The 22,464-nt window shown below is 37.6% G+C and overlaps 1 protein-coding gene across 2 annotated transcripts; it reads right to left on the minus strand.

Annotated features, from left to right (window-relative positions):
- Positions 1-260: 260 nt before the first annotated feature.
- Positions 261-20,972, minus strand: LOC109991850 (MICAL-like protein 2). 2 transcript variants are annotated; one of them, XM_020644275.3, is made up of 16 exons: positions 20,637-20,972; positions 18,337-18,385; positions 15,455-15,596; positions 15,174-15,361; positions 14,776-14,903; positions 12,378-13,493; positions 12,079-12,290; positions 11,633-11,699; positions 10,924-11,066; positions 10,637-10,701; positions 9,689-9,812; positions 9,469-9,571; positions 7,895-7,968; positions 7,700-7,814; positions 6,906-6,952; positions 261-1,889 (listed from the first exon to the last, which is right to left on the minus strand). In XM_020644275.3, the coding sequence occupies exons 1-16, from the start codon at positions 20,777-20,779 to the stop codon at positions 1,813-1,815; spliced, it is 2,793 nt and encodes a 930-aa protein (XP_020499931.2). In that variant the 5' UTR covers positions 20,780-20,972; the 3' UTR covers positions 261-1,812. The 2 variants fall into 2 exon arrangements, with proteins under 2 accessions (XP_020499931.2, XP_020499923.2); XM_020644267.3 differs by having other exon boundaries at positions 11,633-11,702; positions 20,637-20,971.
- Positions 20,973-22,464: the final 1,492 nt, after the last annotated feature.

The following is a 22,464-nucleotide window of genomic DNA, read 5'->3' on the forward strand; positions in this document are numbered from 1 at the left end:
GCAGTGAACTAGAAAGTCTCATACTGCCTCCTGGTGTTTGAAAGGAGAAAGTGCATCCTCTCTGCTGGAGTTTAGATGTTTTAAAGAAAAAAAAAACATTCATCTTGTGTGTGCAAAATATGATCAAAATAAAACAGTGTCAATAAAGAGTAAGACTTAACACAAGAGCTACTGGCTGTGACAATGAATGGAATAAAAATGTTTAGTATCAACACATTCTTTAAAATGTATTTACTATTAGGATGAAGCAACATGATCAATTCATATTTTCATATTTTTAATTTAGTTAAAATCCAGACATGTTTCTCCATTAATAATACAATTTATACAAAAAGGTACAGCTGATTATTGGGGAATAATGTGAAAAGAACAATAAAATACAAAGTGACCAAACCACTAGGCGAGTGGTTCGGTCGCAATACAGAAAACAAAGTTTGCTTTGGTACCTCTTCAAAAAACCACTTCCAACGGGAAAATAAAGAGTCGATTTATTCATTTAGCTGAAAAATATTTAAATGATGTACAAATTCAGATCCAATATGGACCAGGGTTAGATTTTCTATGACTAACGAACACCCAGTCCAGTCATTCTACTAGTTTAAAGCCCGTACTTCACAAACCACATTTAGAACTTGATTAAACACACAGCCGTTCAACTGCAGTCAAACATGACTCAAAGTGAAAAAGGAAAAACAAAAAGACATTTGAGCATTAAAACACATTAAGCCAAAAGAGTGTTATTTTGATTTTTAAAAAATTTATAAAGTAGTATACAGTGAAGATAATCTGAGTTTAAAGAACTCGTAGTGATAATTTGGAGTTTTTCAAAGACTCTTGTCACTCTTTATACCTTTACATGCAGCTGAAAGCTCTGAATGAATGTTCAGTAAGTATAACTTCAATCAGATTGCAGGCACACAAGTGCATTCTGCCCTTTTTGGATTAAACCCCATTAAAATAAGGCCATGTCTGTTTAATATCATATAAACAGGCATGGCCTGACATCTGAGGTCTCCGGCTCTTTTAGGCCTGATATTAAAAGAAAATGTTATAATTATTTCTTGCAACAAAATAATGGTTCTCTGCCAATTGTTTTCCTGTAAACCCTCTTACAACTCCTAAACCCCCAAATATAGGCTACAGTAAAACCTTTTGTCCGAAAATTGCTCTTATATATCGAAAGGTTATGAAGAAAAAATTTCACCTTATCAATAACTGTCCTAGTAAACTTGCTGTCGTCCAATAAAAATGTGTTTTGTTCTCAACGTGACACAGAGGAAGACCTTTGAAATAAAGAGAAATGCAGTTCAACATGGTATTTACAACAACAGGGTCAGACAGAAAGTCGCTGGAGATATGTAAGCAGCTGCCTGACCTCTGTTCTTTAACTCATATTAGCATCTGGAGTATATATAAGGAGAAGAAATGTGAGTGTCTGTGTGTGTGTTTCGTGTTTGACAGCGTTAAGTAGACAGATTAAGACTAGAAGGGTATTAAAGCTAACAACTGGAGCACTGAACCCAATCACATCACTGCTGGTGAGTCATTAACCCCTCAACATCATCTGTGTTTGGGTGTGTGTAGCACTGGCAGGCAGGAGGAACGTCAGATCTTGATTGATGCACTCGACAGAGGGAAGGGCATTCTTCTATAAGCACTTAAAATGACAGAACACACTCTCTCTCTCTCTCTCTCTCTCTCTCTCTCTCTATGTTATCCCCTGAATCACAGCCTTAGTATGCTGACATTAAGACTACAACTAGAGCAAAAAAAAACATCAAAGTATACAGTAGCAGCCCTGTGTTTAGAGCATTATCCCTCCTTCTTGTTTCCCCAGCCGAACAGTTTGGACATCGGAGATTTCTTCTTCGGTTTGTCTTTCTTTACACCTGAGAGAGAGACAGACAGACAGAGAAAGATTAACATGACAGGTCAGATCAGTTGTTGCAATTCCTTGAATTCTTAATCAAAAACTTCAACAAGCTTTAAAATATGAATGATCTAAAATGATTTAAAACAACATATTTAAAATCTTCTATAGCACAAACCAACTTTGAAAGTTTGTGTTAATCAGGCATTAGATGAGAACTGCTTGTACTGGTAGCTTTTTGCAGCTGTCTAACCACTTATCAAGATTTATTTTCTTACTTAATTCTGATTTGGGGTAAAAAAAATGTGCCAGAATTAGTATCTATAATAATCTTGAAGGTTGCAATGATGTATGGGTTGAACATCGGTATCTGCGGATTACAGGAAAATAATTTGGCATGCACTGCTATCAGTAGCCAAAGATTATCTATTTTGTTGCATCAATTTTATACTGGCATGGTGGTATATTTAAATACTGATTCAGAAAAGATATTTAATAGGTTAAAAAAAAATCATGTGTTGGTCAAATTCTAACTTGTTTTTATGATCCAAGGGAGAAAAAAAATGTCAGCATATTGGAAGTCTAAAACCATCTCTGAGAAAGATCAGCGACATACAGATTGTAAGTCATGTTCCGGCGACATTTCAGGATGAGGGACCACTAACAACAATTTAAATACTTCCAATCTCAAGGGTCAATTGAAAAAAAAAAAAAAGCAATTATAATTAAGTAATGAAAAGACATCTGTATCAGAACTGACTAATGGCAACATATAATTTTAAGCATCAGTATCAGCCCTGATTTACACAACCGGTTAATCTCTTGTTGGAGGGTTAACTGATGGAGCCTGAACATATCAATGGTGTATGTGCAGACAGGGTGTCCTTTTCTTTTCCACTACTTTAAAAAAGAAGACTAAGTCTAGAGGCTACATGTAAAGCTTAACCAGCAATACAAGCTTATTAAACCTCTGGGTTGTTTGTTTTTAGTTCCTCCTCTTTTATTTGGTTCGTTTTCATGTTTAATTTCTAAACTGTTATTTATCATTGGACTTGTATGTTTTGTGAAGCACTTTTTAACATTGCTTTTGATAAGTGATATACAATTACACTACATTCACTACATCTTCTAGCCACTAGTGGAAGTGATCAGCACTTTAGTCAAGTTCAAGAAAGAAACCCAAACCAGTTTTTGCTTTTTCATGGTCAGTATATACTTAAACAGAAAGAAAGGTAAATCAGGATTTGCTCTTACATAGAAGTGATTTGACGATCTCTAAGAATCTTGGCTTCTATCCATGAATTCCACTTTAAACATGTTTTAGAGTGATATTTAGAGTGTATATGAATATTTGACTACTGCTTATCTGATGGCCAAAAACAAAACTCTTAACAAATGCCAATGCCCATTCCATCTGAAACATGCGATTTATATTGGTGCAGTCATGCTCGGATTAGCCTTATTTGACCACTTCCGTTTATTAAAAGCAATGAAAAAGCTGTGTTTAACTGTGGTAGTTCAAAAAGCAGGAGCATTGCCATGGTTACTTGGAGTGTAATGTACACATTGAACTGAGATAGTAAGTGTTGCTTACCCCAGGTAACTAAAAAAAGAAAACACAGAGCTGATAAAACCAATAACAGAGAAGGAACTAGAAGAAACTATACGAAAAACTAAAAATGAGAAATGCCCAGGTAGTGACGGCTTCACAAATGAATTTTATCAGGAATTTCAACAAGAATTAATACCATATTTATGTAAAGTATACAACTGGGCCCTCGATACTAACGAATATGCTCCCACATGGAACTCAGCAATAATTACAGTAATACACAAAGAGGGCAAAGACCCAACAGACTGTGCGTCATATCGACCAATTTTGTTGCTGAACGTTGACCAAAAACTGCTGACAGCTATTTTAGCAAACAGGTTGATGAAAATAATCCCTAATATTATAAATTTAGACCAGACTGGCTTTGTTCCAAATAGACACGAGTGACAACGTTAGAAAGACTCTAAACATAATTGAACACTCTCAGAAAAAAAAACAGCAATTACTCATGTTGACACTCGATGCGGAAAAGGCTTTTGATAGGGTACGGTGGCCTTATATATTTGAAACATGTAAAAAATTTAACTTCAATGGAAAATGTCTTGGTTGGCTACAAATGATGTACAATACATCAAATGCGAGGATTAGAGTAAATGGCACCCTGTCGAGATCCTTTGAACTCTTAAGAGGTACACGGCAGGGGGATCCCCTCTCCCCGTTGATCTTTATACTAGCTATGGAACCTTTAGCAGAAAAAATGAGGAATAATAACAATATACAAGGAATACATATTGGACAGGAAGAACACAAAATGGCAATGTATGCGGACGACGTAATTCTGTATGTAACAAATATAACCCAGTCTCTTACTGCAGTGATGGATGAAATAAAGCAATACAGCGGCATTTCTGGATATAAACTAAACACAAATAAATCAGAGGCAATGGTAATTGGCCAACGAATAGATCAAGATACTCAACTGAAATATCAATTTAAATGGGAACAAAGCAAAATTAAATACTTAGGGGTGTTCATCCCCAAAGACCTCAGTAAATTACAAGAATACAACTATGGCAAACTGGAAAACAACCTTAAACAGGACTTAAAGAGATGGTCAACCATACCACTATCTATAACAGGAAGAGTTGAAACAATAAAAATTAACCTCTTGCCAAGATTCATGTTTTTATTTCAAAACCTACCAGCATGCATTCCTCAGACTAACTTTAATAAATGGGACAAACTGTTGAATACCTTTGTTTGGGGAGGGAAAAAAGCTCGAATTAAATTTAAGACACTAAAAAAAAGAAAAACATCTGGAGGACTAGCCCTACCAAACCTCTCTAAATATCACAAATGGAGAAAACGTTAAATGAATGCATATTTACTAAAGTAACTAATTTTACCGCCGATAGAATAGATAGCACCTGCATTAGCAGTACTTTCAGAGCCTGGGTAAAAGTTACACGAATAAAACAACTCCAAAAAGACCTGGTGTACTTGAGAGAAATTGCAAGCGATAGAGACTTCAAACCAAATACAATAGATGATACATTTAAATTATGGGCTGAAAAAGGGCTGACCAGATTTATCCAGTTCATTGAAAATAAGGGGGTGGATACCTTTGAGAATCTCTCAAAAAGTTTCAATCTGCCAAATTCTCATTTTTTTTAAATACCTCCAAATAAGAAGCTACTTAACAAAAATAATGGGCAATAAGACTCTAAATGACATACACCCCTTAGTAACAAATATAGCCAACACGTATAACAAACAAAACTCTAAGAAGGTATTAGGAAACTATAGAATTACAGAAGGGGAGGGAGATGTGCTTAGACTTAAGGCACTGACTAATTGGGAAAACGAATTACATGTAAACATATTGGATGATGAATGGTAAAAATATTTGTAGTAACACTTGGAAAACAGCAAGCTCCTTATTTTAGAGGGAGTTCTCCTGGAAACTTCAAATTAGATACTTCAAAACACCTATCATCCAATCAAAATATAGCCATAGCGTCACATCAAGCTGCTGGCACAACTGTGGAGAAAGCAAAGCTAACCACACTCACATATTCTACTCATGCCCAGTTTTAGAACAATACTGGTCCTCAGTGAAAGAGGAAATAAACAAGATTTTTAAATGTAACCTCTTCCTCGTTCCACAAGATCTACTTTTGGGAGCTCCCCCCCATGCTCTGTCCCTCAACTCAGATAAATACCTCTATAGAATTTTAAAAATAACGGCGATCAAACAGATAACTAAAAACTGGCTTAAACCAACCCCACCACAAATAATTAAATGGAAAGAAACAATTAAGGACGTTTATAATATGGAGAGAATTACACATAGGTTATGGAATCTAGGTGACGTCTTTGAGTCACGATGGAAGATGTTAACAGACACAGATTTAGTATAGGGGCGAAACAAAGAGCGAAGTTTTTGCGTATACTTGAGCATTGAACTTAAGCCACAAGCAGATGGTGAAGAACACATAAACAAAAATATATATTAAATTCTATTAGAGTAGAACAATCCAAGGCTCACTTTTTTATTGTTTTGTTTTTTCATTTATTCTTTTTGATAAGTTAATAAGCTCTGTTGTTCTTAAAGCTCTTTTTCTATTTTATTCTTTTATTTTTACTTTTTCCTTCTTTTTTGCTCACTCTTCTCTTCTGTCGTAGAATGAGCTAACAGAAATATTTATCCATGCCTGTATAGATGATGCACTTATATGTAGATCTACGCTCATTCTGATAGTTTGTTATTTTTCTTCAAAACTATCAAATAAAAAGTATTTAAAAAAAAAGAGATAGTAAGTGTTGGCTGTAGGAGCTTTGTTTAAGGTGTCCTGTAAGCAGACTTTACAAACACCTGGCAGCCAATCAAGACGAGGTATTTCCTGTGGCTTTTGTAGTAACTTAAATGTATCTTGTGATTTGACATTAGTGTAAACTAACACATGACTGTACTCAGAGTTGTAATGAACTTTTGAAACTTTGGCATTAACTTTATGAATACATTAAATTGAAATGGCCAGTCTTTAGCCCACGGTCTGCATTCACTCGCGGTAGCATAACAACCTTTCACTGAAGTTCAATAAATCTCCTCAATATCAGCCCTGCCTTTTTAGTCATGAATTGCAAATGAAGCTGGCTTTAACTCTCCTCTATCAAAGGGTCAAATTAACCAGCTACATTATCCATTTATTTAAAAATAAAACACCACTGACAAAAAAAAAGGAAGGGGGGGGAGGTTGATGCTTTTTCCATTAGCAGTCATTAGATCAACTAAAATAAAAACATTTCACAGTGGTACCCTTAAACATACACACACATCTACTTCAATTAGAGGCGTAAATGATGGAATTGCATAATTTATGAGACAACTAAGTTGCAATGACACTGGGGTTGTGATACCTAATGTCTGATGTGTATGTGTGTCAGTTTGTGTGTTGGCTGGGGGGGGGGGGGGGCACTCACTGAAATTCCTCATCATCTTGTCAAGCTCTTCGTCCTCCTCTTCCTCCCTGAGGAGATAAAGCAACAATGCAACAGATTAACAGAAATTCTTACAGATATAAGCACATACACCGTGTTGATTTATACACTGGCATTTCCTTCCCACTGCTATTTTGTTAAATGATGCTTAGAGCTGAGCTCATGGTGGATTAAATTTCAGCCTTTGCAAATAATATAACAAAGAGTCCGGTCTAGACCTGCTCTTTGTAAAGTGTACTCGAGATAAGATTTGTTATGAATTAGTATTATTTAAAGGAAGATTAAAATAAGATTGATAGATCTGTAAGACTCAAAGCATGAAGGCAGGGAAATATTTATTTGCAGCTTTGTACTCGATCAATTGGATTTGAAATAAGGCATAGTTGCTTTTTTTGTAGTGTAAGTGCTGTGAACTGATGAAGTCTCATGTTTCCAAACACACAACACTTGTATACCTCTTGTGCTCTTTTCACAAGAGTTCATCTGGACTTTTCCTGTCAGCCACCTTGTACATTTTCCCCACAAAGTTGGGTGAGCTGATTTGTGAAGTCAGAAGGAAATATTCAGGAAAATCAGCAGAGAGGGAAATGGCAATGTGATGATGTTTATAGGTTTAGGCTTCTTTCCTAACAGAGGGGTTCTGTGTTTAAAAAAGTATTTTATTAAATAAACTATAGACTGTCTTCCATTTAAGGTCTTTAATGTCTTTTTTATATGCTACAATAAAAAGTTCAGATTCACTGATATGGGGCTAAAAATGAGAGTTTTACACACACCTGAGTCTGTCGTCATCCAGACCCTCGACAATAGCGTTTCTGTCATTGACGATCTCCATCAGTTTGGCCATGAGCTCCTCTTCTCTCTTCTTGTCCAATACTGTTTTTAGTCGTTCTGATTAAACACAAGCACAATTTAGTCTTAGTTGTTTAATCTTTTTCATTGTGTAGATTTTTTCCCCACGTAACCCTCACCTGGTTTCTCCATCAGTCTCCTGAGCTCCTGTTCAACACTGGGCTGCTGTTCCTCCAGGTCCTGGGTTTTTCCACTGAAATCACAACATTCAAATCTTAAAATTAGAATTTTAATTGATCTGAAACATTAGAGATGTCTGCAGCCATACAACACCTATTAAGAGCTCATTCGCAAAAGCAGATAACTCTGTTTTTAAAAATTTCATAAAAACTTGATTTATTTATTTCAGGTAATATAACTCAGAATTAAGTTGTGTGGCTTTGACCCAGTTCCCCATAGAATGTATTGGGTTTTTCTCTTTTAAGTGCTAATCAAAACTCTCAGGGCACTGTTTTCCAGAATGGCGCTTATCTAATTTTTCAAATGAACTCTTGGTCTGATAAGGTTTTGTTTGTTGCATTGGGGATCAGACCACCAACGCTTAAGATAGAAGAGTAACCCACTCTGCCTCCTTAGACACATTTGTACTGCAGGTGGTATAACAGCAAAATAATGAATTTAAGACAAGATTTAAGCCCTGCTTTCTGCTGAGGTTTTGGCCTCTTGGGAGCAGCACAAATACTTTAAAAGTGCTGATGATACAAAAACTTGTTGACCAAACTAACTAAGACTAACTAACAAACTGAATCTGACATTATTAGAGGTATTCACAGTATCAACAAAGAACAAAATGGCAGCAGAAAAGATTATTGAGCAGGCAGTGGGTGGTCGTGGGTCAGTTGGTAGTCTCTCAACTGGAAGGTCGGGGATTTGATCCCCAGCTCTTGCAGCCACATGTCTGATGTGTGTTTGGGCAAGGCACTCATCCCCAAGTTGCTCCTGCTTCTCGGGCGGCAGCATATCTATGTGTATTGTATGTGTATACTTCTGGTGGTCACTTTACAAAGCAGCCTCTGCTATCAGTGTGTGAATGGATGTGAATGGCTAAGTGTGAGCAGTCCATTTACCATTTAGCTATACTACAGCATGAAGATCGAACTGTCCTTCACTGGTTGTGCAATATAATCTATGGATGTTGATATGTGAATGTATATGTGTGTTTGTTTCTTGTTTTTTTGCTGTGCTGTCATTCATGCAAACTGTGTGCACACTGATGCTTTTTATACGACTGAACTAAATAAAAAGGTATTCAAATTTAATTTAACTGAATTGAAAAAACATCACCCCCGCTCATGGTGAAAATAAAATAACATGCTGGGCTCTTACATCGGCTTACTCATCTTCACACAGGGGGCTGGCAGGAAAAAGTCCAGGCAAAGTAGGGGTGAAAAAATATTGGCCGTTGTTGTTTACACATGCATCTCACCCTGAAAATTTCAAGAACTGTCAGGAGTTTTGTGCATGTGTGAAAACACCATATGTGTGCTGTTAAGTAGCATCCTGCTTCACACTTTCAGTCCACTGAAACCAGTGGGGGTGAACTGTCATCTTTCCAGGACGCCCTGCTGTGGGCTGGAGGAGGCAGGACACTGGGAATTCAAACTGTCAACCTTCTGGCTACAAGTCTGTTTCACTAATCGCTAAATAGTGGCCTTGCCATTTTTTAAGTCTGTGTCTCTGTGTGTGTACTCACATGTAGACTAGTTCAGACTCCCGACGTATGGCCACCTGCTTGTTCCTGATCAAGTTGAACCACTCGACCATGACTTCATCCATGAGAGAGTCATCTTCACCCTCTGAGAAACACACAGTTGATCCACACACAGTTAATCCCATTTCCTCTACTTCCTGTCAATCTGCCTCTTTTTGTTGAAGAGGAGGCTAATACGGTACATGTGTGTTAACAATCTCACCCTCCTCACTGCTGCGAAGCTTCAATTCAAGCTCCACTCCCCTCTCCTCCAACTCGTTCAAGTTATCCTCAATCTCATTCAGTTCCTTTATTATGTCCTCTTTCTGAATGTAGTCTGGCTTTGACTGCAGATAAAATGCACACAAAAAGAAGAGTTATTAGGAAGATGCCAAAACATAGGCTAAATAAAGGTGCAATTCAGTTATCTCAGCCTTAAGAGTACATTTGAGGCACACACTGATTAAAAAACTAAATATAACCTTGGTGTAAAGTATGAAAATTACAACAATTAAAAAAGCTTTAGTTTATTACAGATTAAAATTATAACAGGCTCCCTATCTGAACCCCAAGTTTATTTTTTTAACTAAACACATTAACCGATATATTTTTCAGAGGTCTACTTCAATAATAACCTACTCATTTTTTTATTTGGCAAACATTTGATCACGTCTTCTAAGGTTAGCTAGCTACGCTATACAGCAGTATGGATGAGAAACGGTTGTGCATATTGGTAACTGAACAAAAAACTTAAATATAAATATTTTAAGGACCTAAGCTAAAGCTAATGTTCCTGTAGGAAGCAATTCCTTGAAAATCTTTGAACCAGCTTGACGTCAGCTGACCTTCCCCGCTATTCAGTGGATCAAATAAATATAACTTAGATGCAACTCAATATATCTCTCTATATTTAAATGGCTAGTTAAGGTTCTTTGTTTGTTTATTTGTTTTGTGTTGGACATATTTCATCTAACCAGTGTTAGCATGCTATTTTTTTTCAGCGTTAGCTTTAAAGCTAAAGATTTACAACTATGAAGCTACTGTACTGCAGTAGGCTATGCAGAAAAATACGTGTCAATCAAAATGTCATTTAATAAATATTTACTGAATAAAAATAATCAAAATCGATGTGATATTAACTAAAGCTAATCTTCTACCAAATCCTTATCACCTTGATAATCTTTGACTCCGACTTGGAGCCATTTGTAGTGAGACCTTTCTGACCATTCAGGAATTCTGAAAAATAAAAAGAGAGAAAATTAAAATATAGAAATGAAGAGAATTTGGCCCAAAGATAAAGGACTAATAAAGAAATCATTAGGAAAAATAATTGTTTATCATTCATTTATGTTGTCTATAATAAAAGGAGATTTAGAAGTAAGATGATTATGTGTAGTTAATTTTTAGTCAAAACTGCAATCAAACAGAATATTATAACACCACAGGAGACCATGTTACCCTTTGATGCTGGTGGAGTGACAGAAATGCTTGGGTCGGAGAGATGAGTGGATGGTGAAGGCCCAACTGAAAGCCCTGAAGTCTGTGACTTTGCACCTCCATTAGTCGATGGTTTAGGCGTGGACTGTGGAGGGCCAGTCTGTCTGTGGTTGGATTGAGGATGAGAAAAAGAAAAAGAGAGGCAGGAGTTAATAAATGGCTGTGTGTCAGCTCATACAGGTAGTCCCTTTCCTGTCTTGCTGCAGTCCTTAATTTTGATTCATGAGATCGGGAGGAAAGGTCATCTGGGGGAAGAGACTGTGAGCACTGAGCATATGTTGCACTACAGAGGACTCTACTGCGTCTTGACACCATTTGGAGATCACATGCATGTGGCGGAAGGGAAGGGACCAAAAGCTCTGACTACGAATGATGGCTGAGACATTTGGAGGAGCAGCAGGTACAGGCTTCCTGTGGGAAGAATGGTTGGATAGATGGATGAAAGACTGGATCAAGAGATGGATGGATGGACAGGACATTGGGAGGAAAAAGGTGTTTTTACATTTAACGCTTGATGATGTTGATGTGCTGTGAGCACACCAATGTACAAAAAATCCCTGCTGGAAGTAGGACATTAGGAATAGAGACGGTAATGGAAAGTAATTAACCATAATCTTTGAATAAGGTAACAAAAAAAAAAACAAGTTGAAGGCATTTAAACAAGTCTTACTTTGTTTCTTTAGAGACGGGTTTGAGCTTGGACCGCCAGTCCGCTGGAGTATCTTTGTTTTCTGATGCTGCTGATAAAAAATAATTTAAAAGAAACGTTATTATCACTTTTATTTGTAGTTTAGTAAATTAATTCATTTGTATACATTTATTTTATTTTTCATGCTTTAGCACCAATTAGGACAGCCATCTAGTTTAATTGTTCTGTATTTGTGCATTGTAATTACAATTAAAGGTCCATCTATATACTATTGTCAAATTCTTGACAGGTTGTGGTTTATATTCTCCAAATAATTCACCAGCATTTTTGTACAATATATACCAAACACCAATTAGTAGTTTTCTTTAGTGTTTTTAACATAAACAAATGACCACTCCTTGCTTATGTCATTAAAACATGTATATATGAGGCTACACTTTTTAATAAACAGTTTTCAAAGATTTAACCTGATCTGTTTGGTGAAACGCTGTTAGACTTTGAGCCGCTTGGGTCTGGAGTTCTGGCTCCAAGTCCACTTGTTCCTGCTAGGGTCGGAGCAGAGTTTGGGGTCTCTGGAGTCTGTAGATCAGCCAGGATTGATGGATCTGCTCTCAGCCTCAGCCTCACCCTCCCTCTGTCTCCCTCCTTCTCCTTCTTTGGAGTCTCCACTTGAGAAGGTCTGACAACAGGTTATAAAATGCCATTATTAACCAGTAGGGGTCAGGCTAAAATAAGACATCTAGTGTTGAGCGCTTATATTACTTACTTTTCAGTTTTCTTTAGCACTACATTCGTCCATGATGGTTTACTGTTGTTATTGTTGCTCTCCTCTGTCAGTGTTTTGGAGATGAAGGCAGCTGCTGAAGCTTTCGCCTTACTGCTCTCACTCACCATTCCTGAATCTCCACCTGCAGTTGCTGTTTTCGTCTTTTCTCCGACTGTGTTCAAGCTTACATTTTCTCCTTTTTTGCCACCACAATTTACAACCACAGTCACAGCCTGTCCCACTGAGGCCTCCTGGTTCTTATCAGCAAAATGTTGGTCTTTTTTTATGTCAATGTTTATGGTTGTAGTCTTTTTTTCTTCATCGTTAGTGGTGATAACTTTATCAGTGATATTCAGATGTTTTTGAAAGTCAGTGTTTGTGATCGCAGTCTTTTTTTCTTTGTCCTTAGTTTTGTGAACTTTATCAGTCTCATTAAAGTGTTTTTTTAAGTCAATGCTTGGGGTTGTAGTCTTTTTTTCTTTTTCGATAGTAGTGTTAACTTTATCAGACACATTCAGATGTGTTTTATAGTCAGTGTTTGTGGTTGTAGACTTTTTTTCCTTGTCAATAGTTGCGTTAACTTTATTAGTCATTTTCAGGTATTTTTTAAAGTCAGTGTATGTGGTTGTTGACTTTTTTTCTTTGTCACTAGTTGTGTTAACTTTATCAGTCCCATTCAGCTGTTTTTTTAAGTCAATGTCTGTGGTTGTAGTCTTTTTTTCTTCCTCTTTAGCGGTGTTATCCGACTGATAGAACTTGAGCTTGGCTTGCATTGTCTTAGCGGCCGTGGTTGAGATACGAGGAGCAGGAATGGGCGTTGTGTTGATGGAGGTGGTTGTGATGGGAGTCATTTGTGAAGGTTTGGAGACTATTAAAGAGGACTGACTCTCTTTTTCAGCAGGGGAAGAAGTTTTGGAGGGAGAGAAAGTAGAGATCGTTGAGGCGGAAGAAGGAGAGGTGCTGGGTTTCTCTGACATCCATGCTGGTCCTGGTCTGGAGGGTGTATTAGTGGTCATGTTGGTTTGTGTGGTGTCTGGTAAAGGAGCGAATTTGGAAACAGGGGTGTTTGTGGGTAGATCTCTGAGTGGTGCCATTGTGTTTTTAGTTGGCAGTGCCCTAAAAGAAAAGAAATCAAAAAAGAAGAAAATAAAAGAAATTTTCACCCCACATGCCTTCCACTCATGCACACCCCAAGGGCCTCTGCTTGTGCTAAATGGTGTGCTTTGGTGTTGAAATGTTTAATATATGTATTATAAATGTTGCTTGTTAAGGATTTGTTGGAGCTGGGGCCCATCAAGACACAAATGCAACTTGTCCATGTCTAATAATATATTCAACTTTTTTTTGTAATGACAGAGGCTGTGTGTAGCTTAGATTTTGACAGTCTGTTGAGGTCAAGGAGAATAACGGGCTGTCACTAGAGCCAAGAGCAGTTTTTTTAAAATGTCTTCTTAATATGTCTGAGATAAGTCTGAACAAGATCTAATTGTTCTGTGATGGTGTGGAAATACAGAAATTATCACTATTTATTTCAAAAGAATTTCTACAGGATACCATAATAATAATAATAATAATAATAATAATAAAACTTATGTAAAATGTTATTTTTTTCTTTAAAAAATGTATAACAGATATCCTAAGTGTGCATTTTATTTACTTTTGTGTAATAAGGATTAATTTCCAGTTGTTTTCTTGGGATCTTGACATAGTTTTCTAGTTATCTCAGGATAACAAAGCTAGTTATAGCATTAAAACGTAAGAATTAATCTCTTTACCTTGAGATAACAGGATTTTCTGGCGACCCAGAAAATGAAACTATAGGCTGGTCATTGTGATAGGCCAGTCTATGACATGCTGGCATAGCTCACACTAATGAGGTAAGTTATGCTAGTGTTGATGTTTGTTTTGTGCATTTTCAACTCCAGGGATACAAGATAAATATCACTAAATCTCGAGAAAACAACCATAAATTTCACATTATGACAGAGAACATGAATAAATAAATTGTATGGATGTCCACTAAGGGCTTCCGTATTATATCATGGTTAGGGGGGTGACAAAGCTAGTGAATCAAATCAGTACTATCTCTTTCAGTAATTAACTGATTTTAATTCAAGACTTGATCCGTCCATATATTCCTATGTATATAGAGAGTTTAGTTTTGGTGATATTTATAACTATGATGTTTTATTTCTAACCTGCCAAAGGACTGTAATTGTAAATTAGTTCTAAGCTAACGCTGGTAAAATTAATCAAATACCAATATTTACATTTAATATTCTACATGGTCACTAAACATAAATAATATAATAGAATGATAATCATTCTGGTGGCACACTTTAGACTTCACAGATCCTAAGGATTATTTATTGTTAAATTATTTTAAATGGGTCCTTACTTTGCACAGTGCCTGTGATAGAGCTTCCCGTCCACTAGATGTCGCTGCACCAGGTGAACATGCTTGTTACAGAACACACATTTGTTACTCAGAGTGCCTGCCTGATGGGGTTTCTCAACAGGAACAACCTACAATAGAGAAAGACAGATTTGGAAAGGTTACAGGAAGTGGAAATGACAAAGTCATTGTCTCAAAATAAGTACATTAGGACAAAGTGGGGTATTTTGTTTTATGTAGAGGCAGTTTGATACAAACTAATCAACAAAAGAGATGTTTTACTTTACAAAATGTCCACATTTATCTTCATTAAAGCCTTTTTTAGCACTTTCCAGACAACTTACATTTTTGTTATATAACAAAGGAATTCTCATGATCTGTGTTCAGTGTGCAACGGATACCTGTTTTGTATGTCGGGTTTGTTTTGGGGAAGGAGTGGGCTGTGTGATGTTGGAGGAGGGGGGCGGGCTGTTCTCTCTTGCAGGTTTTGAAGAGGGAAACACTTTCGATGTCACAGGCTGGTTCTTCTTTCCTGACGGTTCCCCTGTGGGATCTTCAGCAGGGCGTTTAATACCTCCCAAACCACCGACTGCAACAAATAGACAAACAAACAGAAACACCAATTAGACAAGATAAAGGGGATTTAAAGCAGAGCCGGATTCAGAAAGACATAAATACTCACTCGGGGAGCGTCCATGGAAGTAGTTATAGTACTGCGAGACGTATGTCAGGATACTGAGTCGATCAGGAACCCTAAGAGCCACCATGTCTTCTGCATCCAACAGCGCTGGAATTCCCAATTCCACCTCAGCAACCTCAAATGCCTGCAAATAACATTGACTTTATGCAACAAGACAGAAGACACTCAAAATCTAGAACAAGTGGCCAAAGATTGAAATAGACTTTCTGTACAACATTTGAAGAATCTCTGCCTCTTGACACTGATCTAGTCTTTTCCAGAGACCTGGTTGTTATGATTAAGAACCAGCTAACTTTTAAGGTTAGCTGCCCTTGTTTGCTCAGTCATGTCGATTTGCCCAATAAACATCAGGAAGATAAGACCTTACCTGTCAGAGCATGCAACACAGATCCTGGTACAGACTTTTGTGATATCATGCAGTAACCTGCAACTCATGGATGGCAGGTCTCCCTGAATGCACAATCAAACTTCTGCAGATGATCCGAAATGCTGCAGCAACTGGTCTTCAACCAGCGCAAAAATGGGGGGCCACATTTTCTTTGATTTAAGTTATGTTCCCTCTCATCAATGTCTTGCTTTGGTTTCGTTCAAACGCCTTCAATGTCAACACAGATTGATTCCTAGTACAACATTTTTTTTTAAAAGGAACTCCCAAACTAGATCTGCATTCAGCAATTCCAAGGAAGCAGAAAAAAACAAACAAGCAGAGGCAGGCAAACAAGCTGGAAAGGCAGAACTTGCTCTGTAATCAGATGATCAAGGGAGCAATACAACTGTTGTATTCTTTTCTGTTACCCGATACACTTCAATCTCTTACAGGTTTTTTAATAATCATACTGTCCCTTTTAGACAGAATACATCCACTTCTGAAGTAGGATTCAATGTTATCTTCCTTTTAAAACAAAGTGTGACGTTAGGTTTTTGTCAGTCCCAGAACAGCAAGTCCAAAATTGAAGCTCAAGGGACAAAATGAAAGGAGAAGAATGCAACCACGCAGCCAACGCCAAATTGCCAGATTGGAATTCTCTGAACTTGGCAATGACTTCTCTTATCAGCTTTGTTTTAATTCAGACATCTACCATTCTGGAAGTCTCTGGTACGTAACATCAGGTGGTGCTCAAGCAGTTTCCAGAGCGAATACTCGTGTAGAAATACTGCATGGCTGCAACAATAGCAGACAATAACATCTATTATAAATAGTTTACAGTATCTCAAGTATTTGCAAAGAGGTCAGGCTGAGGTGACGTGTTGTTGTTATGTCAAAAAAAGCCATACTGACTTTTAATTCAATGCTAACACTTGGCTTTAGCATGCTAATATCAAGCCAGAAATCATGGACCCAGACCTACATTTTAAACAGCCACATAAAGACAGTTACAAAATCAGACTATTGCCATCTTTAAACTATGGCATGAATCAAAGGATTTCTGTCTAAAGAGGACAAAGGTAAACTTGTTTATGCTTTCACTTTTAGCTGGTAAGATTGTTCTAACATTGTTTCCCCTGGTATGACTAAAAAAATCCACCAGACAGCTCTTCCAGAATGCTGCTACCAGAGTCTTCAGCAACACCAATAATACAAACATAAATAACATTCAACATAATAATCCTGATAGTTTAGTTTGTTAGCTTACTAAGATTTGCAGATGTGTTATGTAAAATCAAACCATTAGACAAGTTGATATTGTGAGCTAATGGCCACACACATGAAAAGAGTTTGTCCACCAAATTTAAGTCTTTGAGTCTTCAAAGAGACACACAGTGTTTTGTTATCCATACCAAAAAGTAATCAAAACTTCAAAAGATTCATTTAAAGAGCCCATATTCTGCCCTTTTTGGGGTTCGTATATTTAATCCATGTACCTACTTTTGTACGTTCACAATAGCTAAAGTCTGAAAAAAGTGTCTGTTTTCATGTACTGCTCCTCCTTCCCCCTTCTACGCTCTGAGTCCGTCAGCTACGCTCTGTTGAGCCCCCACTGTTAGACCCCACGTGGGCCAAGTCTGCTCTGATTGGTCTGCCGATCCACTCTGTCGTTATTGGTCAGTTGCTCAGCACGCGTCTCGGAAATTTCAACATGAGCTGCAGGGCTTGCCACAACAAGCCAATGGGCTTAGATCAGTGATCTCACACTGACAATGACGCCGGACTGACAAATTTTTATCGAGGGGGGCTAGAACCGAGCGTTACATGCAGCTAATGCTACAGCTAACAGGAGGACGTAGGAGAAGCCGCGTTTCCGCGGACTTTGAATTTTTGCACATCGATGTGCCTAAACATGCACAGGACACTTGGAAAACACACTAAAGAGCATATAAAACCAGAAAAAGCATAATATGGGACCTTTAAAGGGAAGCAGGATCGAATCCATGACCGGAAGCTGTTCGGTGCATATCATCCCCCACTCTCTCTCCCCACATGTCATGGCTCTCCCTTCAAATAAAGTCAAAAAGCCCCAAAAAGTATCTTAAAGAAAAAAATGTAGGGCATTGATGGCCTAATGCTTAGGTCGCGCCTCATGTATGGCAGCAATAGTTCTCCAAGCGGACGGCTAGTGATCAAGTCTGACCTGCGGCACCTTTCAAGCTTGTCATTTTCTACTCTCTCTACCAATTTCTTACTCCATCCACTGGGGCAAAAGCCGAGACATAAATCTTTAACAATTTCATGAGACGAATCCATACCAGCTTGTTGTCTGCAATGTGAAAACATGAACGGTGCAACTTTTGCAAAGCCTCCCCTAATGACAAATAATAACTAACTTTCGCTAACTGGAAGAGATCTGGGTGTGCTATACTCCAAACCTGTGTGTATAAATTTGGGAAACATACGTTAAAAGGTGAAAATGCAGAACACGTCTTACCAGTTTGTTGTTGTCATACACATTTTCCTTCTTCAGGGAATCGAAGTTGCTGCAACAGAAGAGAAAAAATGCATCACAAAACAGTCGACACAGCTTCCCTTCATAATTTTAGTTGTTTACAAGCAGTGCAGACAGAACATGTGTCATTTAGTCATGCGCTGCTTCTCGCTTTAACATACATCATGACACTGACAGTGTGACCGATGAGTTCATAACACAACAAACCACAGTGCTGTTCCAGATCGCATGTCTACCGTCAGTGTGTCATCAAGCTGAGACATACAGAAGCCAGCGTTCATCACAGACGTAAAAATGTTTATATCCATTAAACGCAAGCCTTTAGCCAATATGTAGTGCTTCAGATAACATAAACATGAAATGGTCAGCCATGCTGGTCTGAAGGTAAAAAGTGAAAAGGAAACGAACAGAACAACTGTGTCTCTTCTGAAAATGAAACCAAAGCCTGTAACGGTCTCTCTGGAATAAAAACAGGCCTGAAAGAGGACAAAGTTTAACCAGAGATAGTGAGTCATTTGGAAAATGAAACAAAGGCCTAACATTGTCGGATAATATTTTACAGCTCTCATGTTGAAAATTTTGGGAATTTCCCTGCAGGGATGTCCTGTGAAGAAACAAAAGGAGATAACCTTTCTTACGCCCCTGATAACTTTTGATGAAGGAACCAAGCAAAAGAGGAGGTTAAACGCAGAGAGAAGTGAATTAGATCTTACACAACTTTGATTGTCAGCTCAAAGTATAAACACAATCTAATCTTTAAGTCCAAGAGGTGGATAAATGCAATCACGGCTGTTACTTTGATCAACAAATGCCACACTGGTTCCTCCTTTATCCAATTCTACAAGTCTGACACTATTATACCGGTCATATATTTTGTTCATTAAAGAACTTTAGTCACTGAACAAAACAAAAAAAAAAATTCTATGGAAACATTGCTATGGGCTGAAGTTTGTGACTTCCTTGTCGACATATAATATTTATCAAGGGAATATTTTGTCATTTCAAACAAAAACCAAAGCTGTTTTTTTGTCAATTTCAGTCTGTTTTAGAGGCAGAGAAACTACTGTAGCAGGCTACTCTTGTTCTCTGTGATTGGCCTTTTTCTTACTGAAATTGTAATATTGTGATCCCTTGTTGTATCTGTCTGGTTATAATGTTGTTGTCCTGTTTGGTGTTTTTTTTTACTTGACTTGAGCCAAGTGTTGTTAGTGTACAGGCTTAATAGTACCCATAGACTGTAAATATTAAGTACCACGTGCAACTTGTTTGTGCTGTTATGAAAACAAACTCTGATTGCTCCATTCAGGCTTAATTACTTGATATCCTGGAATTTAAAACGAGACCACAAATATTCATCATGATGCTTTTCAAAGGAAAAGCATTTCATTGTTATAAATTCAGTGGTCTACCATAAATTCCAACATTATTATTAGTATTAAGAAATGACAATATCTTATCTGAGTTCATTTGCTCATCAGTAATATCCCTGCTTTTAGTAATGTGGGTTTTACCAGGTCAAATGAGATCTATTGGCTTTACAGAGCTGCAATTTTGCATTATTGTCATTATCAATAAATCAGATTTGTATTTGTGTTTTTAAAAGAAGAATGGCTTGTTTAAAATGTTTAAAGTTATGAAAATGCTCATTGCAACTCCCAAGAGCCCAAAGTGGCATCTTCAAATTGCTTCCTTCGTTTAAACTTACAGTTTAAAACCAAAAACTTCCTGTTTACAATGTTTCGAAAAGGAGGACATTCTTCCATTTAAGAAACGGAACCCTCAAATGTTGACATGTTGGCTTTAATATCACCAAAGTGAGACATTTATTATCAATTCAGAGTCTCAGTTAAAGTCTTTGATGAAGTTAACTATTCTACAGGTTTTTACATTTAGTTTTAACAGACAAGAGCATAATGTAGGCTACATAAACATTTGTCAGGTCAATGGTAGAGGAAAATAAACTGTAGTAGCCACTTTATATGCAACACTACAATTAGGTTAATGGGCCTGCTGGGCCAGTTTGTTTCATATGGGTCCCATAAGTCGCTCACAGTCCACTTTTGAGTTTCTGTTCCTGATTTTCCTGCAAACCCAAACAGCTGAAGTTGCTTCCTTCTAAAATATACAGCTGGATCCTACAAGCAGGAATATGCTAAAACTAAGAGTCCTTCCCTAATGTTGGTGGTTGCCTGACTGGAATCTTATGAAGTGTTTAATAAAGATAACAAGTTACAAAACTTCCAGATCAGCTCCCGTCTGTTGTCTTCTGGTTTCTTACTTACATTAGGTCAGGTCTGTGTTTGTGGATGAGGGCGCAGAACGCCATACCGTCCCTGAAAGACGTGGTCATGTTGGTGATGTTCACATCCCGATATCCCTCACAGCGGATCCGGCACCACTGCTGCAGAGCCTTCACAGCCGACATCCCGAAGCTCCGAACCGGACTGCTCCGTTTGAGTGAATCTGTTGGAGGCTTCCGAAGCTCCCCCCTCCCTCCAACGACGCTGTGGTGAAAGTTCCCACAGCAGCCAGAACACGCTCGATCCAACAAAGGGCAGCCTGTGGGAGCTCGTGTTGTCGAGGAATCAAGTTTTCATAAATGAGAAAGTGGAAGGAAAGTAGTTGTGACACCTGTGGAAGGTCGATGATGACGCGGCCTGGGTGGAGTTCAGAGCGCGTTTCTTTAACCCTTTCCCCGTGTGTGTGTGTGTGTGTGTGTGTGTGTGTGTGTGTGTGTGTGTGTGTGTGTGTGTGTGTGTGTGTGTGTGTGTGTGTGTGTGGCCCAAAACTGGACCATAATTTAATTTAGGTTTAGGCCAAATATGGTTAAAATTGCAATGTATCAAAAAAGATTCAACTCTAGCTATTGAAAGGTCTGCAGATGTAACATTCCAATATGAAAAGATGCAATACATCAATACATGAGAATGTAATAAGATAAGAGATAACATATGATACTATATGATATGATGTGAAATGATTCAATACAATATCTAAAAAGGATACTACACAATCCCATACCATACATTTACAGTGAAATGAAACAATTTAACACAATACAGTAAGATAAGATACACTATACAATATGATACAATCACATACCATACCATAACATAAAGATATAATACAATATGATATAACTACATCAAAACATTGGAAATTGAACAAAAAAAAAACATGTCTTAAACACAGAGCTACTATTTTAGAATACTTTGTCTTACTAGTTAAAGTATTGATATATACCATGTAGACCACAATCAGTTATCTTTAGAAACCCCACCATGTGATTTGTGTGCTATTATGTCCAGTTAATTCCCCATTGAAAAAAACACGCCCAAAACACCCAGGAACAAAGGTGAAGGTGTGTTCTTCTCTACTGCCTTGCTAACCAAACATATTAGATAGCCACATCTTGTTTCTATTTTTGTTGAGCCATTACAAGAGAATGCAACAGGCCACTGATTTGAGGATAATAGTTTAGAGCTATTTTAGATAATAGAGGATAGAGTGTTTAACCAGTTAACCAGGTGTGGTTGTGTTTTTTGTAAGCCAGCCTGTCCTGTCCTGTCCTGTCATATGGGTGGTGTCTCTTCACTGGGTTACCTGACACCTGTGCACATGCTCTGTTCATGAAGCTGTAGGCTCACAGAGGAGACAGGCTTGTAGTGTATCTGCACTCCACTTCACTCTCTCCATTGTCATGTTTGTCTCTGATCCTGTGCATTTGTTTGTTGGCTGAAAAATCTGCACATTTAAATACATTAGAAAGTCTGGCAATGGATAGACAATACACACATAAACCCCTCAAACCTGTCGAAGTATACTGATGGCGCATATTCCCACTTTTTATGATTCATATCTACATAAGTATCCACAATAACTTATCTTTAATTCTGATCATACACTAACCAAAAGATCATTCACATAACAATACCCTCTGAGAGTTTTCGTTATTCCTGTTTTGTTTATAATGCTCCCATAATTGGCAGTCCAAGTCTTCTTGTTGTTGCCTGACTGGCATCAGTTGCGTAATATTTGAGCAGGTGTAGACAACTTAAAAACACAGCAATTCACAACTTTTACCACCTATTGCCAATGTTAAGGCAAAGC

The sequence above is a fragment of the Labrus bergylta genome, chromosome 1 (genome assembly GCF_963930695.1).
Source record: "Labrus bergylta chromosome 1, fLabBer1.1, whole genome shotgun sequence".
NCBI classification, from domain to species: domain Eukaryota; kingdom Metazoa; phylum Chordata; class Actinopteri; order Labriformes; family Labridae; genus Labrus; species Labrus bergylta.

Excerpts from the sequence above, each read along its gene's own strand:
- LOC109991850 (XM_020644267.3), bottom strand. The coding sequence starts at position 20,779 with ATGTCGGCTGTGAAGGCTCTGCAGCAGTGGTGCCGGATCCGCTGTGAG. Across the intron at positions 15,362-15,454 it reads CTTCCATGGACGCTCCCCGA|TCGGTGGTTTGGGAGGTATT; the intron begins GTGAGTATTTAT and ends TATTTGTTGCAG. Across the intron at positions 13,494-14,775 it reads TATCACAGGCACTGTGCAAA|GGCACTGCCAACTAAAAACA; the intron begins GTAAGGACCCAT and ends CTTTTCTTTTAG.